At 35.9% G+C, this 22,293-nt stretch overlaps 1 protein-coding gene across 1 annotated transcript in view; it reads right to left on the reverse strand.

Annotated features, from left to right (window-relative positions):
- Window positions 1-693: 693 nt before the first annotated feature.
- Window positions 694-22,293, reverse strand: part of PREP (prolyl endopeptidase) — an 89,722-nt gene continuing 68,122 nt past the window's right edge. The window contains exons 11-15 of the mRNA XM_075202849.1: window positions 15,033-15,169; window positions 9,335-9,429; window positions 7,026-7,157; window positions 3,730-3,886; window positions 694-1,309 (exon numbers count right to left, since the gene is read on the reverse strand). Of these exons, the coding sequence (XP_075058950.1) occupies window positions 1,015-1,309; window positions 3,730-3,886; window positions 7,026-7,157; window positions 9,335-9,429; window positions 15,033-15,169 (816 nt within the window). The 3' untranslated portion in view covers window positions 694-1,014. The remainder of the gene's footprint in view (window positions 1,310-3,729; window positions 3,887-7,025; window positions 7,158-9,334; window positions 9,430-15,032; window positions 15,170-22,293) is intronic.

Consider the following 22,293-nt stretch of genomic DNA (forward strand, 5'->3'; position numbering starts at 1 on the left):
ATGAGGAGCAAAATAAATACCTGATATTATTTTGTAACATTGACTACACTACCTTATATTTATAATACTTGTTTTATGAAACCTGCCTTTTATATATGGTAATTAATCCTCATTGAAAAGACAAAAATTACGTACATACAGCTACTTACATTAACTTTAATAGATTGCGCAAAAAAAATCAATAATGCTGCGGTAAAGGCCTCATGTCATGTATAAAGCATTTGTAAAATAATCTTTATGCACTCTAGTGTTACCATAAAATTGTACTTACAGCGGTTTATGAATATCAGGCAAGGTAACATATGAAGTATAAATATATAAGTAGACACAATGAGCACTTGTGAAAATGCAGGGTTCTAATTTCAAAGCAGTCATCTCCATTTAGCCTTTACAGCTTCTAACAAAGCTTCAAAAGCAGACACATGCCCAATGACCCAGCATGGAAGCATTTATTTCTCAGTGGAAGAGCTTGTTTAGCTGCGCTCTCTAGTACAGCATTTTCTCACGTCATGTCCTGTATGGAATGAGATGCGAGAAAAGCACTCAGCAAACACTGTAGGCACAGTGATCACATGAACAACAAGCCACAGGTCAGACCAATCTGCTAGAAAACAACACATTAGAATCGGCTTTGCATGAATGAGAGGAAAAAGAGCAATAGGTGAAAATGTGAAATTAAACAGGAGAAAGCAATGGAAGCAGCTTTTTATTTGATATGTAATAAACATTTAGGCATTTTCAAATTCATAATAATTGTTGACACATGTACTTTTAGTTACCAGATGACCAAGATTGACACTTTAAAAACATATCACATAAAAACAGAGATATCCGTCATATACCTATTCAGAAAAGGAAATCTAAATTTCTCATACCTTATAATATCTCAAGTAACAGAGAGAGATGTAAGATGTGATAGGAAAATCCAGCTCAGACTCTTACATGTGAGCATACTGAATTGATCATGTGACAGAAAAGCCCTTGTTTTAAAAATGAACCCCCCATCAGTTTTACTTATTCAACCCAACTGAGATTTAGGCATTGTGCAATGAAAGCAAAAGTGTCAGAGACTTCCTCAATCACTTTAGCGGTGGGCTTTCCTGCCCCGTGACCAGCTTTGGTGTCCACGTGAATGAGGAGTGGATTGGTCTGCTGCGGACTTCGGCCCACAATGTGTTGTAGAGTAGCAATGAATTTCAGAGAGTGCAAAGGAACAACTCTGTCATCATGGTCGGCTGTGAGAAGCAGCATAGCTGGATACTGTTTCCCATCTTCCTCATGCACCCTGACATTGTGAAGAGGTGAGTATCTGCAATGATAAATAAACTACTGAGTTTTCATGGTATAGTAACAAGTTCTTAGAATACAACTATTATGCAGGTCACAAATGTGGTTTGAAGTAAATATACCATGGTCCAATAGTGTAACTGCTCATTTGAATAAAGAAACCCCCCTTCCTCCCTGGCTTCCCTAAATTAATTACTTTGGGGAATACGCCCTGGCCAAGGTATATGTATATTTATTTATTAAAATTGTTCTTATTGTTAACGCTCTGAGATAAAGCGATATCAATTGAAGCATCAATGTATACATTGTTTAGATGACCGTGTACAAAAATGTTACGTATTACATGTCTGGTATAGGCCAAGAAAAATAAACGTGTAAACAACATATATCAGCAAAGTGTCAGACAAAAAGGAACGTATTTTCAATATAAAGGTAAACAAGCATATAAGCATGTTGTACAGATAAACATTCTGAACATTTCCGATACAAAGCATTAGTAAAAATATGGCTAAATCCATAGCCGTCATGCGGGAAAGCACCCCCATTTTTACAATAGGATATGTGGGTCGTTAGCAACAATTCTCAATACATACCATTACACTTTTTTATTTTTTTAACACACATATACACACTTAAATTTATAATATACATGTAGAATATATTACAGTATACGTAAATCAAGCCTGTTGAAGTGAATCCTCTTGAATATGTAACTTACGCTTCATGTGTTCTATGATGGCAAATCTACTCTAAGTTATGTGGTTTCCAGTAAGCAATTATATGAAGAAGTGCTCAACACACACATTCATGAGTACTATTGTTCCCTTTTCAGTAGATAACAGGTGTTCTGTTAATGTGCTCCTGGTTTAACAAATTGGTTGCCTTAGCGCTAAAGAACTACATCTTTACCCAGTTTGACCACTTATATCTGTCAATAAACTGGATGGATCCGCTCGCTTGGCACTCCTAGCGGCCTATAAGTGTGGTCATTGGTAACAACACATTATAGCAAGGACCATGGGCTTTCTGCTAGCCTTCAATTCTATCAGATGTTGATTGAGATGGCAGATTGTTTTGAGCCCACTAAATGCAATCATTTGGATAACCCCCCACCCCAACCTCAATAAACTAGCAGCCAAAATCATTGTATGGAGAATTTCAGTTAACTAGAACAGTCGCCAGCATGTGGAAATTAACACATTGAACATACACAATAAAAGTATAACTCACTATAAGAAGGTGCACAGCAGTGAGTGAAGACAAACATCTGAATGTAAGGGTTATTTTATACAAGCAAAATATTCTTCTTTTTTTTAATGCATGCCCAGCCCATCTTAGTCAAATTATGTAGACAGCACCATTAAATTTGCAAAACGACTAAGAAAACATCTCTTAGCATCCAGCACAGTATTTTCCCCCTGCTGTATCAGTACTATTGTATACCATTAAAATGAAATCAATAAGTGCTTACAGTATAGGATTTCTAATTCTCTGCATTTAGCTGTACACTTTATCATTTCATTTCTTAGAATACAGTTTATACAGCATACTCCAATACCAGATTACTTTTCAATAGTAATTACTGCTTAAATAATTAAATGGCAAATGTAAATGTATGGCGTTGACGAGAAAACATCACATCCCTTTTTCAACAAGTCCATTATTTTTTTAGACAAGTATATTTTCTAAAATACATGACTTTTAACATACTGTATTAAACTATGATCAAATTGTTCTTCTTTTACACGGTATATTAAATACAAGCCAGAAGATTGTTGTTTAAAGCAGTAAGCGGTTTTGGGTTTTTATACCAACTTAAAATCCTCATCTCTTGATCAGCGGAACCATGAGACGGATTCCTTTTATGTACCATTCAAGAGAACATTTGTTATAATAAAGTGCCAAAAACTCCTCAATAATGCATTTTTTTTCTATAAAGCATTGTATGTTTTCTATCCTATTTTATTTGATTAGTTTGTCCTTTACCTCCTTCAAAATAGTATTTATGAGGTGTGGTTCTCATTTAGTCATGTGTGTTTTTTGTTTTTGTTGTTGATCTTTACATATTTTTTGACTCTACACATTGAGAGGAGGTCAAGGGATGCATTAGTGGATTATAGTAGGAAAGACGCTGAGGTGTGGCATATAGAATATAGAAAGTTGGTAACTTGTTTAGGAAACTAATGAGATAAATATAAGAAATCTGATAACTTTCTGTCTTTGTAACAATATGCACATGTATATTGCATTTATCTAAATATTATTAAAATAACTTAAATTAATGAAATGGACAATGTCACTCAATTGGTGAGCAATAAGCTGCAACATGTATTTGAAAGTAATTAGAATTAAAGCACTTGCAGGTTGTGCAATGAAGCACACAGCTAAATGTTAACACTGAGGCGATCCAGAAATTTAATTATACTACTAACTGAAACTTACTTGTAAAGCCATTCAAAATGTTCTTTATTGTCAGAGCAGCCATAGTCTGTTGTCCATGCGTGGCCAATAGTAAACTTGTGGAACTTTAGCATGTCCATCACACCAACTTGAGCAATGGCGCATCCAAACAGCTCAGGTCGCTGATTAGCACAAGCAGCTTCAAAAAAAAGATTGACCAATACATTTTAGATATAGTAAAGCCTTATAAATCATGCATTGAAGTAAAAAGTACTTTAGATTAGCAAACTTCCATCAGCTTATCTCTAACTCATTAGCTGCACTATACCTTCCAAATTCATTTTTATTTTCCGGAGACTGTTGAGCACAAATGTGCTGGGATCATTTCCAAGTAAAAAAGAAATTATACACAACTTTCTGAAAACTTTACCACTATCCAAAAAAACACTTAAAGCAGCAATCACGAGTAGCCTTTTTTTTGTTAAATAGCAAGTTAAGTACCTTTTAAGCATGTGTCATTTGTCTTAACTGTCCTCCTAAAAATCATTATCTGGAGGGCAGACAAGTAAGGCTGCCAGTTAGACACACAGACTATGTGATGGCAGAAGGGGGAGAAGCAGGTGGAGGATTTTAAAATGCACAGAGAAGATTGAGTTCAGAGGGGCGTTCCAAAGCCTCTCTGCCCACTACATAATGTACTATGTGACTGTGGTTGCCATAGTAATTATACAGCACTGTGTAAAACCAGCAGCACTGTAAACTATTAATAGCAGCCTGAAGAAACAAAACAAGGAAAAAAAAGTCTGTCATACTAATTGATGCTAAAAATACCCAATCAATTTTCATGGGATTTTTGCTTAAAATGGAATTTTAGCTTAAAAATAAAAAGTAGCTAGTATAAAAAGAAGGTTTCATACTTTACACAGTGTGTGCTGTATATGTTGCCTCTTGAAATATATTATTACTGTAAACTATCTCGGTCTTCCTTGTTTCAAAGTCTATGTTGGGCCTTATCCCCACTGGTGTTCATTCCATGCGTTTTACTTGCATGTTTTTATGCTAGCACAATGCATGTTTGACATACATTTTCATTTGCTTTAAAAAATAAACTGCAAGAAAAAACACCAGTACATAAGAAGCCCAAGATAAAAATGTAAGCATCTGTCAAAACACTATTCTGTATAAGCGGAGGTTACAAAATACACTTTCATTGCTGTAGTTTTGTATTACATCTAGTACTACTTTCATTAATACTTTTAATTCTAATCTTGAAACTAAGAAAAAAAAAATCCTAATAAATAGGACAGTCCAAGGGGTACATTTTTACTAAACTGTGGGTTTGACAAAGTGGAGATGTTGCCTATATCAACCAATCAGATTCTAGTTATCATTTATTTAGTGCCTTCTACAAAATGACAGCAAGAATCTGATTGGTTGCTATAGGTAACATCTCCACTTTTTCAAACCCGCAGTTTAGTAAATATACCCCAAATCTCTGACTGCCAGGAAAATGGACTTGGAGAATTTCCAGGACACCAGCCATGTCGAGCAGTCACTGGAAGAGGACTGGGATAATGGTATCCTGTCAGAGGAGTGAACAACATACTAGCAGAGTTTATTGTAACTTTATAGTGGTAGTGAAACTACAATAAATTTATTTCCAGGCCACATTCATGATAAAAGGAAAAAGGGCAACGCATACACTATTTTTCTTAGAGAAAGGACAGAACAATGAAAACAAAATCTATAGGGAACACAAGGATCTTTGAGCTGTTTCAGCTTTTAGTACTAAAGAAAGGGAATATAGTGCAATGAATGTCAAACAAGGAAACGTGTTTAGGTCATCTGCTGAGGTAGCAAGTAATTCTGTCATACAGAAATATAGGTCTTTTCCCTACAGAATTAAAAAGAAAATATAGCCTATTTAAAAGTATGAACATTTTCTCACTTCATTCCCATGTTTTTAAATGTTCAATGAAAACTACAGGTATGTTGTCCAGCACAGGGAACCACAATGCTCTGCATATGAACACTTAACATGAGTGGGACCTTTTGGCCACGGTAAACGTAAAGGAATATAAAGAAAGGAAAAACACTAATCATGTAGTCATCTACATCAGTGTTTCCCAACTCTGGTCCTCAAGGTCTTAAGGATATCCATGATTGAATACAGATGATTTAATTAAAGCCTCAATCATTTTTATTTAACCACTTGTGCACTAACATGGATAGCCTGAAAAAACTGAAATGTTAGGGGAACTTGATTTGGGAAAAAATGTTCTACATTATAAGGAAAGGAATGTCAACCAACAGGGCTAGTGGATAGGACTCAACAAAAAAAGCAACTAGGACATTTGGAGGGTAGATTTACAAAAATACTTGTTCTGCATTTTTAACCACTGCACGTCGCCGGCGGTTTAGTGCTGCAAACTGCTGCATTTACTATAGGGCAGTTTGAGGCTGAGATGTTAAATATACAACTATGTGTGTCAGATTCAATACAGCTACACTGCCAGGCGCAAGTGCATGCTGGCTCGTGTATGTAGTATAAATGGTGCCCCCATCAGGAAATAAGTACTAATAAGGGAAATAATTATTTATGATAGGAGTAACAATCAAATGATATTACCCCGTTCATAAAATGAACACTAATTTTGGCTCTTAATATAATGAAAAAAATAACCCCATAACTTAATCATGAAATTAATTTTGTCCCTTGATTAATAATCAAGGGACAACCATAACCCCCATAATTCATAAGTCCTCTTATGTTCTGAATGAAGCATGCGGTTTCAGCAATCCTGCCTCTCACAGCCATCAGTATTTTTTGACTGCTTTCATGGCATTTTTCCGGCGGTTTGGCAACCCACAGCTTTGTAAATATGATGGTTTGTATTTCATCATATTAAAAACTGGGACTGTGATCTATAATCTGGTGCTTTGTTATACTGTGGTTTTCAGGCAGTTTACTGGTAATTTGGCCGTTGGTAAATCCGGCGGTTTTGAAACCGCAGGAAAAAACATAGAAAATCAGCGGTTTCATCAAACCGCCCTTTAGTACATTTACCCCTTGGCATTGATCTTATGAAATGGCCATCGATAACGAATAGCTTTCAGTTATTCATAACCATTTGTGCAGCAATGTACGCATATAAATAAAATTTAAATATTAGGATATGCTCTGAAGTTTTCCTATTGCTTCCAGTATGTTGATAACATTTTTCCATGGTCACTACTAACATTTATCCCCACAACGCTGTTCAGCTCTTTATTTGAATCTAAAGTATATCGTTACTTAGCAAGGTTGTTTCTAGCACATCTTATGTAAAGAAACATACCCACTAAAAGGCCACCATTTGACCCTCCATTGATGGTGATCTTCTGCGGTGAGGAATATCCTTTCTTAATTAGGTATTCAGCTGCACACTGCATGTCATCAAAACAATTCTGCTTCTTATCCAAGATACCAGCTGTATAAAAAAAATAAAAACAAAATGATAATATTAATTTTAAATAAATTTTAATAAAAATAATATAATTTTAATGATAATATTTTATGTGTGACTCATCTAGTTCATAACATACAGAGTAAAAATGGGCAAAAATGTCAAAATAACGGAAGATACTTGAATATCTATTTCTCAAATGCAATTAGGATTCAGGCAATAATCCATGCACCAATTATTATTGACCCGATAAAGGTGATATTAACGAAAAAGATCAATTATTTCTTAATATAGTCCTATTAATGGATCACAAGTGAGCACAACACATGTGCAATCAAAAAAGCAGAAATTAAATGCAAGACAGCTAATTGTAATTGAAACTACTGCCATTTATTAAAACCACCTGAATAGAAATGAAGATATTTTGAGATCATGTAGCGAATTGCTAAAAAATAATGATGGAAAGAAATAATAATTTTTTTTTTTGTGCTAATCACCAAATCTGTTAAAGGCAAATCAACCTATAAATCACCCTCTCTGGTGATAATAAAAATAAATAAATACAAATCAGGCAGTGTGCACCCCCTCCAATCAGCCTGATATAGTTTCCACTATAACAGGGAGATCCACTTGAACTAGACGGTTGAAGACTGAAGAAGTCTGATCCTTTGTGGTCGGAATGGGAAAATAATGGCTTCTTTTATAGTAAAGCTTGGGGGGAATATTCCTATAATTAAAGCTGCTTGACTTCCAGCCAATCAAAAGTGGTCAGCGTGGAAAACCATGCTTGGATCTTTTAGCAGTGGATAGTGATATTGAGGGGATTTTTGTTTCTTTTGCAGTTAGAATTTGATGGTTCAGTACTCCATTAGGTGTATGATGGATCAAGAATAAAGATTTTATTTTATACTTAATAAAAAGGGTAAATATTTATTTCAATTTAAGTTTAATATAAAATTGTGTACAAGTTTACTTATTTTTACTGGTTTGGTCTATAATGGACTCCAGGGGGTAAATGTATGAAACTGCGCATTTTGCTAGTACCTGAATATTGGCAACTTTGCAGGGGAAGTTTACAGCAGCAATGGTTTTAAAGTCACAAAAACAGCAATTACTGTATATTCATGTTTGTTTTCATATTTAGGAACCATTCAGGAGTGCCCCTCGCACAAAAGGTTGAAACGAATAGACAGCTTACCCATTCCCACTGTTCATGCTGTGAGTCTATAATAAATAGCTTTAAATGCACATTTTTCAGTGTGCATGGGGAGGGAAAAGTGCAAGGAATACCACGGAGAAAAGCATCAAGGTCTGATCCAGTACACAGAATACTGGGGGTGGGGATAATGGGTATCAGTGGGGTGACTATGCCTGAACAATGGTGAATATTGGACATGAAAGTAGACTTTGTATATTATATAATCCATAGCATCCCTTGTGTATGCCTATTATACAATACAATGGATAATAGGAGGCAGTCCTTTATTATACAATATAAATCAGAAATGGTCTTTGCATTGTATAATTGTATTAATATTGAATAATGTAAGGAGGGAAGCAGAGAGTGCAGCTAACTATTAGCTGTTGCTGGGGCTACTTTGGAGAGTAACCTGTTATGGTGTAGCAGGAGGAGGATTTTGTGCAGTATATCTGAACTACTGGGTGCCTCTGCTTGGGCGTGCACTTGGAGAATGAGGAGTTCCTGTTGCCCAGTACACCCTTTGTTCCAAAATCAAGCATTTGAACCCAACCTCCCCCCCCCCCATACACATCCTGTTTTTAGCCAATGACAATTCTGTCTTTACTTGAACAGCTCTTATTGCTTAAGAGCATTTTCTAAGTAAACAATCAGTGATTTATTGTTGTGAAAGACAGTGCCACATCTCCAGCAAATAGCAACAAGCTATGAACTATTTAACCCCTTAGTGGCCAAAGATAACTTGCAGAATAATGACTTTTGCATTTTTCATTCTGTGTTGGTGTCACTGAGAAATAGTTTTCAAACTAATCATATTGGTTTTTTTTTAGACTAGATAGAGTTTTTGTAGTTTGGAAGCATACTGGATTAAATCGTTTTATTGTATGGCCATTAAATACACGTTTACTGCAGCATCAGAAAAGTAAGTTGCCCCATATGTGTCACCATACATACGTTTCCTAATCTGAGGATGCAAATCTATAGAAAACTATAAGTCACTTACCTTTGTGCCAGGTTTCCCCATATTCTCCTCCACCTCGGATGTTGGCAATAGCAAGAATGCCACCTAGATGTCTTACAAAGATCAGCCTGGAAACACTGAAAATACAAACCCAAAATGAATACAAAGTCAAACCCCAAATTTACCTTTTCCAATGGTTTGTTATGTATAGTTGCTGGATTATGGGAAATCATAAGGAAAAAAAATAAATAAAATCCTGCAATTTACACATAAAGTTCCCTCAACTTGCACCACAAAATCTAGCTGTATTTCCATTTTGTCAACCCACCTGACTAACTCTCCCAGCAATATATATTATTTAATTGAATGTACAACATTGCGTTTTGCCTCCTTTCTCTGTCTCCCATTGGTTTGGAGCATTTAGTGTGTTATGCAAATATCCCAATGACATCATATCCCACATGAATGATGCCACATATATCCCTTGTCATTACGCCATGCTCTATTGGAGAAAGAGGATAAAGTCCAAAAACAAGAGTTGTTTTTTTTTTTTTTTTTTAACTATTCATCCATTAATATTTACATATTTAAAATACCTTCAGTGCTAAAGGCTACTGGCATTCATCTTTAGCATATATCTCAAAAGTGCTGTGGAAGAGCCTCACTTGTCCTTAGCACTGAAGGAGTTTCAAGGGGAAAAATCATGCTTACCTGTCCCTCACTGCCTTTAGGACATTGTCAAACTCCGCCTCCTCCCAGCCACTACATACAGAAGATTCTAATGGGCCAGGGAATGGAGGAAGGGAACTAAAAGTGCATGGTCTCCCCCATCCTGGCACTTAGAGACTCAGGGGCACTCTCAATTGAACGAGGGGCATCCCCACTTTCAAACTATCTGCCCCCTTAGTAGTTATTGTCTTGTGATCACTGTGAAAACCAGACAATAACCTCATACTCTACAGAAATCATTACGTTCAGGGAATGGGGAAGGATCTCCCCTATCCTGGCTTTAATAAACTTAGTGGTATCCTCTTTTTCTGAAAACCACAAAGAGAAAAAGGAATTTAGTGTAGGGATTGTATGAAAGCTCTAGTTTTAGCAAACTTCAATATACTCTGGCCCTTGTATCTGTTTTATCTAAAATAATATAAAAACAAGAAAAAACGAATTCTCAAATCTATCCTCATCTACAATAGCTGCTACAGTTAGAATCAACTCTGACCTAAAAATCCAAACAAGTGCATGCTGGTTACTTTTACTTAACATGGACAAAGCATACCGGGATAGTTCATACCTTATAAGTGGGCCAGTTATTTTTGTAAGGGGCATTTATGTCCTTGTATTGCCCATAGGAACCAATGAGATTGTAGACTAATGCCTTAATACTAGCAGTCTATACTTGCTCTACAGTACTGATAGGTTGGGGCAAAACTCTGTAGCTGCTGGTTCTGAATACATCGTGGGCCTGAGTCATTAAGGAGAGCAAAGCATAAAAAAGGAGTAACATTTGCACCTGGGCAAAACCATGTTGCATTGGAGGGGGAGGTAAATTTAAAATGTGGGGCAGATTTATAGTTGGGGTAGGGCATGTCTTAGATCAACTTTACATTTCAGTGTTATAATATAGCTAGCAAATATTTGTGTGCTAGATGAAAAAACAGCCAGTATTTATCTTATGTGCAAAATAATAAACTAATTTGCACCCCTTGTATTGTAACATGGTTTGTCCCAGAGAACATTTACTCCTTTGTCTGCCTTAATGACTCAGGCCCCGTGTGTTTAATATGACCTACAGGTCTGCATTGGATTTTGAGCTCTGGCTGGTAAATTGTAAGCAAAATATAATAATCAGTGATGTGCTATATCGGTTGCATTTACTGTTCAGTCGAGAGAGCTTAGAGCACACATTCTGTATAGAGAAATGACTAGTTACACACTGATCTATTCCTGACTGTATTTCTGCCTGGTTGCTGAATTGCAAAATGTTACCGATATAGCAAAGTACAGCACTGACTACAATGCAGTGTTGTCATTTGCTATGTCACTACCACATACTATCCTATACTAGGTACAAATAAAATACGAGAGTTGAGTCCCTTTATGGTATATTTGAAAAGGATTGGGGCACCTTTTTTATTTCAATCTTCGCTGCCTTTTTGTCCATTATGGCCCATATTTTGAAGTTGTTAGGGATACAACAACCTGAAGCCACTGGAATATTCACAACAGCAGAGTGGATTTCAGATATGTGTGCTGCCCTGGTGATCTAACCAGTTGTGTGCTTATGTGTGGCTGGGGCTGCAAGTAATAGGAGTAGTGTCAAGATTTGAGAAATGGAGGTAAGCATAATCTCCAACAGCATGGAGTAGTGATGTGAGCTTTCCTTCAAAATTGGAAACACATACCTACATGAAACCAAGTTCATATATCAAACTTATTTATACATTATAAGGTTATACTGATCACTATATTAAATGTGCCCTGCTCGACCCAGTATGAACTATTTGATATTCTGTGTACTAAGAAGTAGTATTTACAAGTATTTACAATTTTATATGCGACATATATATATTGTGCTGGAATCCCATTCTGAGTGGTTTGTATTGGTGACATAGCCGCATATCAAATAAGCATTATTTGGGGGTAGTTACTAGAGAAGAAAGGGTTTACACATATAGTCAACAATGCCACATTTAGATGTCCTTATATTAAATGGAAAGTGGAGTAAAATATGGAACCCGACTGTACTGCATTCATAAAGTTATCTCTGCGTTTTTTTTAAGCTGACTTAAGGTGGTGTGACTACCTAATACACATTGCATATGCTTTTTTTTATCATTATTGTTTTTATTAAAGCGTTTTATGGTAAAGGGGAAGAGGTACAGAAAAAAGAAATATGGAGGGATGGGTACATAGTGGCTAGCAGATAAAACAGCACACCAGAGGATGTAAACAGACATCACAAGGAGAGCCATGTGAGCATACAAAAAAAGAAAAAACACAAACATCATTACTGAATATACAGTTAGCATATGTCTTTTTTGTGTATGTGAAAGTTTACTGCTTTTTATCGCCTTTCACCAAAAAAGAAAAGTACAACTACTTAGTGATAAATAAAGGATAGGAAAGAGGGGGACAAAAAGGTAAGACATCAAGACTGAGACAAAACAAGATTGCACTGATGGATGAATCGACACATAACCCAAATAACAAGTCACACAAAACCGATAAAAAGAATGTGGACTTATAATAGAATTTAAACACCACAATTGTTCTGCATCACACGGTGATGTATTTGTTAGTGTTACAGTATGCAGATTATCTACCTACTGCCTTCATATATTTGAAGGAAGGTGTTAAAATTAACCTAGGTAAGCCTCTTATGACAGCCATACATGCTGCAATTGACCCAATATCAGTGACTGGTCCCAAAATGACATCCATGCACAATAATCTGTTCAAAATGGATATGATCATTATCGGACATGTTAGTTCAACAGAGACCAAATACACCCACAGATCGGTACTAGTAACCTGTGGCATTCCATTGGTTGGTTTAGTTAAATAATCTTAAAATATCCTCATAAACCTCACACATCCCTGAGAGGGTAGTTCTTTATTTGGAAACAAGTTTGCTTTTGTTTTTCCTATGAGATCTTAAGCAGCTATTAATACATCTCAGACAAAGGCTCTCAATAATGCTGTGCCTAGCTAATGCCAACAAAGGGGCTATTTTGGTTTCAACGATATTAAACAAACTCTGACCAAATCAACTGTCTTAGAGGAGGTTATAGGGTAAGCAGCCCATAGAAGCACATATCGCACCTGGACAATACAAGTTGTGATGTGAAGGGTGAAAATGCATTGGAATGCTTGGACTCCTTTTGCATGTAGCACACAAACCAAGGCAGCTTTCTTTTAACAATATGTCCAAATCTACATATGGCTCTGCAGCGTAACATGGTTTTGTTAAAGGCAAATGCAATTACAAAATTCCAAACGTAATTTGTTTAATTTGTAATAACCTTTATCTCAAACAACAGACATGGTAGCTCTTTCAATATTTGCAAATATTTAGTTTGATATCGGATATCTGGACTGGGGCATTGTAAAAAATATACAAAAATGTAGATAGTAGTTTCATCTTCAGGAAGTTGGTTCTTACCACAACTGAGAGAGGCAATGTCTCCCATTTAATCAGAGACAAACACATTCTCACCTGCAGGGACATTATCTTGGTAAAATGTAATTTTGTCCTTATGCATGCAAGTCTTTAACCACTCTACTGAGATACATATGGGCAGCTCTGTATAAAATAGCTAGCATACCTTCAGTGAGTTACTGAGTGTGTCTTGGAGGTTCAGGAGCACACAATGACATACGCTCTTCAGGGGTTACCCTACTTTGCCCTGTCAAATTGGTGAAGATATGTACCATTAGACCCCAAGGCTCAATGACCAGAGCAAATACTAGGTTCTCCATTCCAAAACAAATTTAGAAAAAAACATAGCAATTATTTTTATTTTATCTTTGTTAGAGGCATGGTATAACATGACTTAATGGAGATATTTATGGTCAATCTCAAAGTAACTAACTACTGCTTATAAATGCTAACACTTAACCAAGTCTAAAGTCTTGGTCTGGCGCATATATATATATATATATAAATAATTTTACTTGTGCCCCATGACCATGCTGGTTTGCAGGCACCTCAGACTTATATCTCTGGATTTTTGTTGATACAAAAACATAATTGGTCTGCATTACAAATACCTCCATCTCATCCACCTGCCAGTCTAAGGAAGGTTTAAGGAAGGTTATTCATCTGGTAGGCAATTTACCAAATTCTTTATTAATAAGAACTGGGTCTGTAATAAACACACAAGTGGGACAACTGATAACAGTGATTAGGGAATTATCCAATTTTGCTCCCACTAAATATGCTAGCATTATCTGTTTATTGTCACTTTTGATCAAAAACCCTCTATCATATAGCATCTTTTTCTGTTTATAATTCGCCAACAACAGTTTATATTCCCACTAGCACACTAAGAAAAGAGATCAAGTCTCGGGAGACAGTTTGCAGATAAAAGTCTTCTCATATTGTGCCAAACTCTGCACTGATGTCACCCGTTCAGAATTTCCTATAACCTGTTAGAGAGAAGAAGACACTCCTAAAAGCATTCAAGGTGCCCCAGATTATATATGGAGCCACAGTTCTTCATTTGTTTCCTAGAATTCTAAATCCTGTGCAGCTGAGTGGACATGTCCTTCTACACAATCTAGCCATAAAGGAACCAAGTCTCCAGGGCTTGGCAAGCACCAGTCATCAGTAATGTCAAATATGCAGTAACCTAGTATTCAGTGATCCAAACGCAAGGTCTGTTTTGCAGAGCATTTTATGTGTTGCTGAGTAGTGTGAATATACACAGTTCAGTGGAAGTTTTAATCTCAACATCTCAGAAAATCTGGTCGTATTGACCCACACTTTCAATATGTAATCGAGGTGTCTACTCAGTAATCCTATCCAATGTCCAATAAAAGGTTGAATCCTTCCATTCAAAATTACTACCCATTAGATATTGTCATCCAAAATTGAAATATGGAGGAGGGAATACACATTAACTCTAGTGGCAATATTACTATTGCGTTTACACTGCAGATGAAACACGCAAAATGTTCTGGGTGCACTTGGTATTTTTTGTCCACCAATATTGATACCCCATTGCAAAATTCTTACCTGTAGCTTGGTGTGATAGATATGTTGAATCCCCCATAGCCATATAGAAAGGCAGGATGAGATCCGTCCAAAGTAATGCCTTTTTTATGGACAATAAACATTGGTATCTTGGTCCCATCTTTGCTAGGGTAAAACACCTATGACAAAAACAAGGAATTCGCTTTATTCAGTGAATGTATGCAGAGTGAAAACTATACAATACAAAATATGAGAAACAGATGCATATTTTTGCAGTGTGCCTTAACGTACCATTCCAGAGGCACGTCGCACAAAATCATACATAATTGAATAGCCACCAAAGAGTATCTAAAAACTATAGTGGCTTGAAAAATATATTTGACTACATACAGTATATTGGTTAATTCTAATTTTCCTCTATGTATTACTAGTTGTTAAATATGTATAAATACCAAGGGGTAAATGCGTCAAGCTGCGAGTTTCCAGCAGGTATGAAAAGTGGAGATGTTGTCTATAGCAACCAACCAGATTCTAGCTATCACTTTGTAGTATGCACTAAATAAATGATAACTTATATGATTGTTCGCTATAGGCAACATCTCCACTTTTCAAACCTGTCGGAAACTTGCAGCTTGATACATTTACCCCTGGGAGTTTACGCACATTTAACAACTAGTAATACATAGAGGAATTAACCAATATACTGTATGTAGTCAAACACATTTTTGAATCTACCTCCTGAACCACCTCCTTAACTAATGATCACCACCTCTCGACACAGCTCCCTGAACTTCTATACTCGAACCACCTAATGACCCCCAAACTAACTGTGAGAATGGATCAATCTGGCTGGACCAATACACAATCTGAAGCTCTTATGCCTCATGTACAAGACTCCTATTTTTCTGCAGTTTGTGAGCAAGACCCTCTTGTTTGTTTGTCTGGTTGTTAAGATCTGGTTTCTTTCTAATTGTAATGTGCCACTGACTATGATGTTGCTACATAAATACTAATCATAAGTAATGATGCTGGAAGATAATTATGATATAGTGAGTTGGCTGTATACAAAAAATCATGACTGGGTAGTGCATTTGAAAGGGCATAGCCAGTTTAAGAAAGATAGGAAGGGGAAGCATTTGAGAATATTCAAAAGCCTGTTTAAGACCTGCCGTTGTGGCATGATCTCTGTGAAGATTATGACAATGTAAAGTCCCTATGAGTAGATAAAAAGAAAGATAAAACATTGATTAGGGGTTGTTATAGACCCCACCTTTTGTATGGAGTTATTACCAACTGGATAATCAGCAAATAAATACCCAGGTACAAATTGGGATAATTAAACTAGTTGTACTAGGAAAAATTTCTTTTTAATTTTTTTTTAATCAATTTTAAAAGTCATCTACGTTTATAGTAGAAGAACTAACTAAAGGTGGAGCTCTGCTGAACTTGGCATTATCCACCAGAACAAATATATCTAATATACAGGTGAGAAGGCATGTAACGAATAATGATCACAAAATGGTAACATTAATAATGAAGAAAACATTTGGTAAGAGATATACAGCACTTATGATTGTTAGAAATTAAAGTTTATTCAGCTCAGAAAGGCATTGTACGCCCTTTCAGGACAAACATAAACAAAATAGGATATTAGAGGTCATCTTAGAATCCTGTAACCTATACAAAAGCACTCTGCCTTTATATGGACATGAAATTCATTGATAGCTTCTAAAATTCTTCAATATTTCAAGAGAATGAGTAGGGTACATGACCACCATGATATGTATAGCTGTTAAACCAACATATAACAATAGACGGTAATACAAAGTAGAATATCAATAATTGTTTTGTACAATACTTCATACAGTGTAAAAAGACATAATACTTTTCAGGAATTGTAGCTCATAACAAGTCTTTTATTATCCAACCTAGGTTTTAACAAGACCAATAACATTTTGAAGTAGATCCTGTACAATATATACAATGTTAATGCCTTGGGTGTGAAAGTCCTGCAAGTCACAGTGAGCTAATTATACTGAAAGAAAACCTCAAGAGAGTCTAAAAAAAACCATATCTGCCATGCTCTGCTCTTGTTCAAGATCACTCATTACACAGAGGAAAACCTGTACTTGCTTTGTCCTTGTCTATAACAGAAGTCCTAAGTAAAGCTGAGAGAGAATCTATTATCAAAGAACGCTTTCTGTTTATTTAAACATGTTACACTTACAATGTATGGAGCAGCTGCTTACAAACTCTCTCAAGACTTTCTTTAATAAAGTGCTTGTTTTATCAACCATGCCTTGAAATATGCTACCTTCTGCTGTTAAGATTATTTGATCAAAAGGCCTAAAGAAAAAGCAAGGATCCAATTAAAAATAGGCAACCAAAGGATAGCATGATGCAAGACATATCAAAACTAATAACTCGTCTCTCTCCTGCCCATATATTGGTTATCAACATTTTAACAGGATATAACTAGTGGACAGGTAGTCCATGTCATGAAAAGGTTGTTACGTCTCAGATATATGCGATGAGGTTACTCTCAACAGTTGGAGTACAAGTCATTGCTTTGAAACATGTTCTAAAAGCAATGTTTCTGCATTAAGATATACCGGTACTATGCTTTGCAATGCACAGGGTTTAATGCACTTTAAAATGTTGAAAAAGAAACCTTTAAAAAATAAACATTTTCTAAGTACCAAACTCTTCTACTCAGCATGAAATGTGCAAGGTAAAATTTCAACGTAAGCGGAAATGAATCTAAAACATGAGTGTAAATGATAATTAAAATGCTTTATGCAGCAAAATTGTAGCAAAGATACATTTGTACACAAGTGTTAATTAAAAATAGTGAGACACTGCAAATTAATTAACTTGCTGTAGTAAATGTCGTCTGGATAAAGATTTCCAAACCACATTTCACAATTCATTGCGCAAATACAACTTCTCTAAAACATGAATCCCTGTGGGTGCTGAACAACACATTGATGAATGCTGTATAATGCTCATTTCCCAGTAATTAAAATACACTGGTAAACCCAGCAGATGAGTCACAGAAGTTGCTGTTAATCCTCTGTTCAACATCACTGATTACATTGTGATTTTATTCAACGCTGAATAACATATGCAAAAATTTGTGAAAGGTTTAGAAAAGAAGTGTCATTATATTCCTAGGAAGAACACACATGAATATTAGCACACGTTGGAATTACTAGTCAAATCAGTAGGCCAGAAGCTATGGCACCTAGTAAAACTTTGGCGCCAGTAACAAATTAATCCTTTCTGACAAGGTATAGCAAACTGCAAGATTTGTGACATATTTCTGATTTATATCGCTACTTTAGTAGATCCCTTTGCCACACACACATACATATACACACATACACATACATATACACACACATTCATACAAAGGGAGAGATACAGAAAAGAGTACACTACTATCCCCTTGAGGATCTCCATGCACTAGAATAACCAATTACAATCTGGGGGTAAATGTATTAACCTGCGCTTTTTGCAGGGCAAATTTAAAACGGCAATGGCTTTCTAGGCAAAGTTTTGCCTTGAAAGACATTGCCATCTTAAGTTTGGCCTGTAAAGTCGCCGAATATCAACGACTTGCAAAAAGAGCAGGTTAATACATTTACCCCCTGGTTTACCATTTTACATTAAATTGTTATGCTTGTAGCAGTGTAGAAATATGTGTGTATATAATATAATATAATATGTACCCCTTAGATCTCTAAATTATAATGTGTTCATTACAAAACTGCTGCTCAGGTCAGGAAGTTTGATGTGAACTATAGAAAAATAAAAAGAGGTTGGACGGTTTTCAGGCAACCTGTAATATAAAATATCAGTCCGAATCTGATAGAAAATACCAGATGTCATGCCATAGAACACAGCAGCATGATCGGCTTTTACTGTGTGTCGCATCTGTCTGTGAACAAATGGGAGTTGACAGCATTTTACAGCCAACCTCTAATGTAGACTGCATGTGCACAATTGAAATAATACAGGAAAAAAAGGTAATTTTCATTTGAAGGGTGTAGTGTTATAGGTTTGTCCAAAGTGTCCTTCATGTCATGTATAGAAATGTTCTCCTGAAAAATGTATGAAACAGCAACTGCGCTATATACCAAGTCGTTTTCCTCATTGTTATTATTTTCACAGTGATGTTTTTGTGACCCAAACTAGACTTAGATTAGAGTGGTATCAGGGTTGCTGTCATTCTACATGGCACAGAATGGTCGTGTAATTAACTTGAATAACCCCATTGATTCACAGTGAAACATTTCAGTTAAAAATATATATGTTTATACTTAATACTTAGCAATAGTCCAGCGATCAGCAATAAACTTGACCTCACCTGCATAATGTTATTTAGGATACACAATATAATGAGGTAACAATTTTAATTTTCCATCTTTTACTTTATTTCCTATCTTTATTTGTTGAACTGAAAGTAGCGTTTGATAAATCCTCTCATCTCAGTTCATTCTATTTTAGTACTATGTTTCCAGAGATAGTTTAGTAAACGTGCTTTCTCCATATAACTGTATATGGTCTCAGTGTCAGTTCGGTGAACTTCATATCTTAATCCCTGTAACAACTAAGCACAAACAATACAAAATATTTATATCCATTGCTAAAAGGGAAAATGGAGCCAGAGTGAAAAATGTGGAGCATGTAAAACCCAGCAACTTCTTCTACGCTTAAAGGACAAGTTCATAAAGCAGACTTTAATACTTGCTAACTTCTGACAGGAGTTTTCTATTTTAGCTCAGACGGTAAGGTTTTTCCAATTGTCGCTGCGGTTAGGTTTTCCTTATTGCAGTATACCTGTCAAAAAGGATGTGTTAATGTGCAATTTTAACCATAAAACCTGCAACAAACAATTTCAGGAATTACAGAAACATCTATCTTTGATAAGATTTTAAAAAAATGTTGGGGTATCGTGACAAGATAAGATGTAGATTGATTGATAAAGCAATATTGTGACATTAAGAAAAGCGTTATAGGGCTGGAGGCTGCTGGGAAAAAGGTGCAACTGGGATCATTAACAAAGTAACTGAGCAGTGCCTCAAATTACAAGCTATCAGCTGTGCTTAAAGGATTAAACACGGTGAGATATATATATATATACCATATATATATATATATATATATATATATATATATATATATATATATATATATATATATATATATATATATATATATATTATTCCTTCCTTTTCTGTTTCTAAAATGTAGATATGATTTTGGAGCTAAAAGCTTTGCCTACCAGCTTATGAAAGAAAGTTTCTACTTCTGCCACACTACAGACATTTTAAATATCCATGTGTTCCACAACATATAGCAGATGAGAATGCAAACAGACATTTTTATGCACTGGCGAATCTATGCTACATTGTCTCTGTCTGCATTCATTCTTAGAACATGGTATTTTTTGGGCCTCTCACGAGAATGAAATATTTTTGAAAAAAAGTTGGCAAATGCAGATCGATAACATGAAAGCAGCAGGGATGTTCACAACAAGAAAGGGGTATTTTGTTCAGAACAATGACATGGTACAGAAGAACAGCTTATCTTAGCTGCAATGTGACAGCAGTACTTTTCATATTATCCATTATTTGAATTTTAACAAAACGGTTAAATAACCATTCAGCTGTCCTTCTGGGGCTGGCAATGTGTTTGTTTTGATTCTTATTTTTTTGTTTGTTTTCACTGAGAAATTCACATTTCTAGGCATCACAATAACAAAAAATGTTCATAGGATATCTTTATGGGTTATGGTCCTTATACTATAGGGATATTCTTTCTGTATTCTTTATCATTAATGCATTTATCAGCACAATATTGGAGATCCTAATCCATGTACAAGGATTAGTTCATTTTGGCATTAAATATCTGTACAAGTTAAATCCCACATACAAATGTAAATTCACTTTATATTAGATTTGTGCTGTAAACAAGGACTTTAAATAACCAACACTATACCAGCGATTCTCAACAGGTGGCAGCACTGCACACACCACAAACACAAGCATCATCAGCTTCGGTCAAACAGAGATGACGCAACACATTTCAATAAAAAAAATAATACACAACTCAGCACTCTGTTACATTGTTGTTGATTTTTGAGACTATTATTTTATTGACTTGCTTTTGACTTATTTTTTTCCAACTAAAGTCTCTATACCTTTAGCCACATATTACATCCCCTACTGTTTTAATCTCTCCATACCTTTGACCATGGAATTGTTCATCACTACTTGTCCTCCTGCCTGGTTAAGAGAAGCCTGCTACCCCTGCCATGGGTTGGCAGGCAGAAATGGCACTGATAGAATGCAAACATTATTGGACATATTTATTAAAGAGGGTATTTTAACACGATCCCTTGCAATCCTTATCGCAAACATAAGGATCGGAAGATCGTGTGCATTTATAAAAAACTTCAACAGGAACTGCAGTCACGAAAGACTGCTGTTCCTGTGAAGACCCCTCTCCTATCTTTCTATGGTCACTATCGCAAAATGACCACCTTTGCGATAATGACCAGAGGGGAGAGCACTTAGAGGCAGTGAGGGATACGAAGATCCCTCTACCGCAATGCTCTCCCCATACAGCAGACCTGAAAAATTACACATATGATAATTTGCGCCAGCCTGAGCTGGCATCTATGGAGACTGCTATGTAATTTGAAAAAGAAAAAATGCAAAGCAGTATCTGCTTCAATGCACTGTTGATAGATTAGGAACATACTTCAATTTGCAACTATTCCCTGAAAACTGTCATTTTTTGGGGAATTGACAAATAAATCATGTTAAATAAATAGGCCCCTTAGTCTGAATACATTTAGTTCCCCTGGTGTAAATGTGGGATGTGACATTACGCAGTCTTTGGATTAAAAATGTTTTTCTTCATTTACAAGAAATATTATGTCCCTATTTTATTTTTTACACAGGGCTAAGTGCACTTAATAAATATATATATTTTTTACTTTCATCTAAAAGTAATACAAAGATCAGGCTGCACTTACAAACTGTATATTCAGGAAACACTGACGGTCAATGCTCCTGTAGAGACAACAAGCAGAGGTGTCAGGACCAAAACTAGTGGGCTGACATATGACTGAGAACAACAAAAGGAGTGCAGTGGAGTCTCGCATACGCGTCTATAAACAATAAGAATAGCTGCATGTGAGCGCCGGCCGGGCTGAAGGATATCACACCTGCCAGTTGGAGCATGTTCGTTGTGGACTGAGGAAGCATTATAACACAGGCGACACCACCTCCTG

Source organism: Mixophyes fleayi, chromosome 3 (assembly GCF_038048845.1).
Source record: "Mixophyes fleayi isolate aMixFle1 chromosome 3, aMixFle1.hap1, whole genome shotgun sequence".
In the NCBI taxonomy this organism is placed as follows: Eukaryota; Metazoa; Chordata; class Amphibia; order Anura; family Limnodynastidae; genus Mixophyes; species Mixophyes fleayi.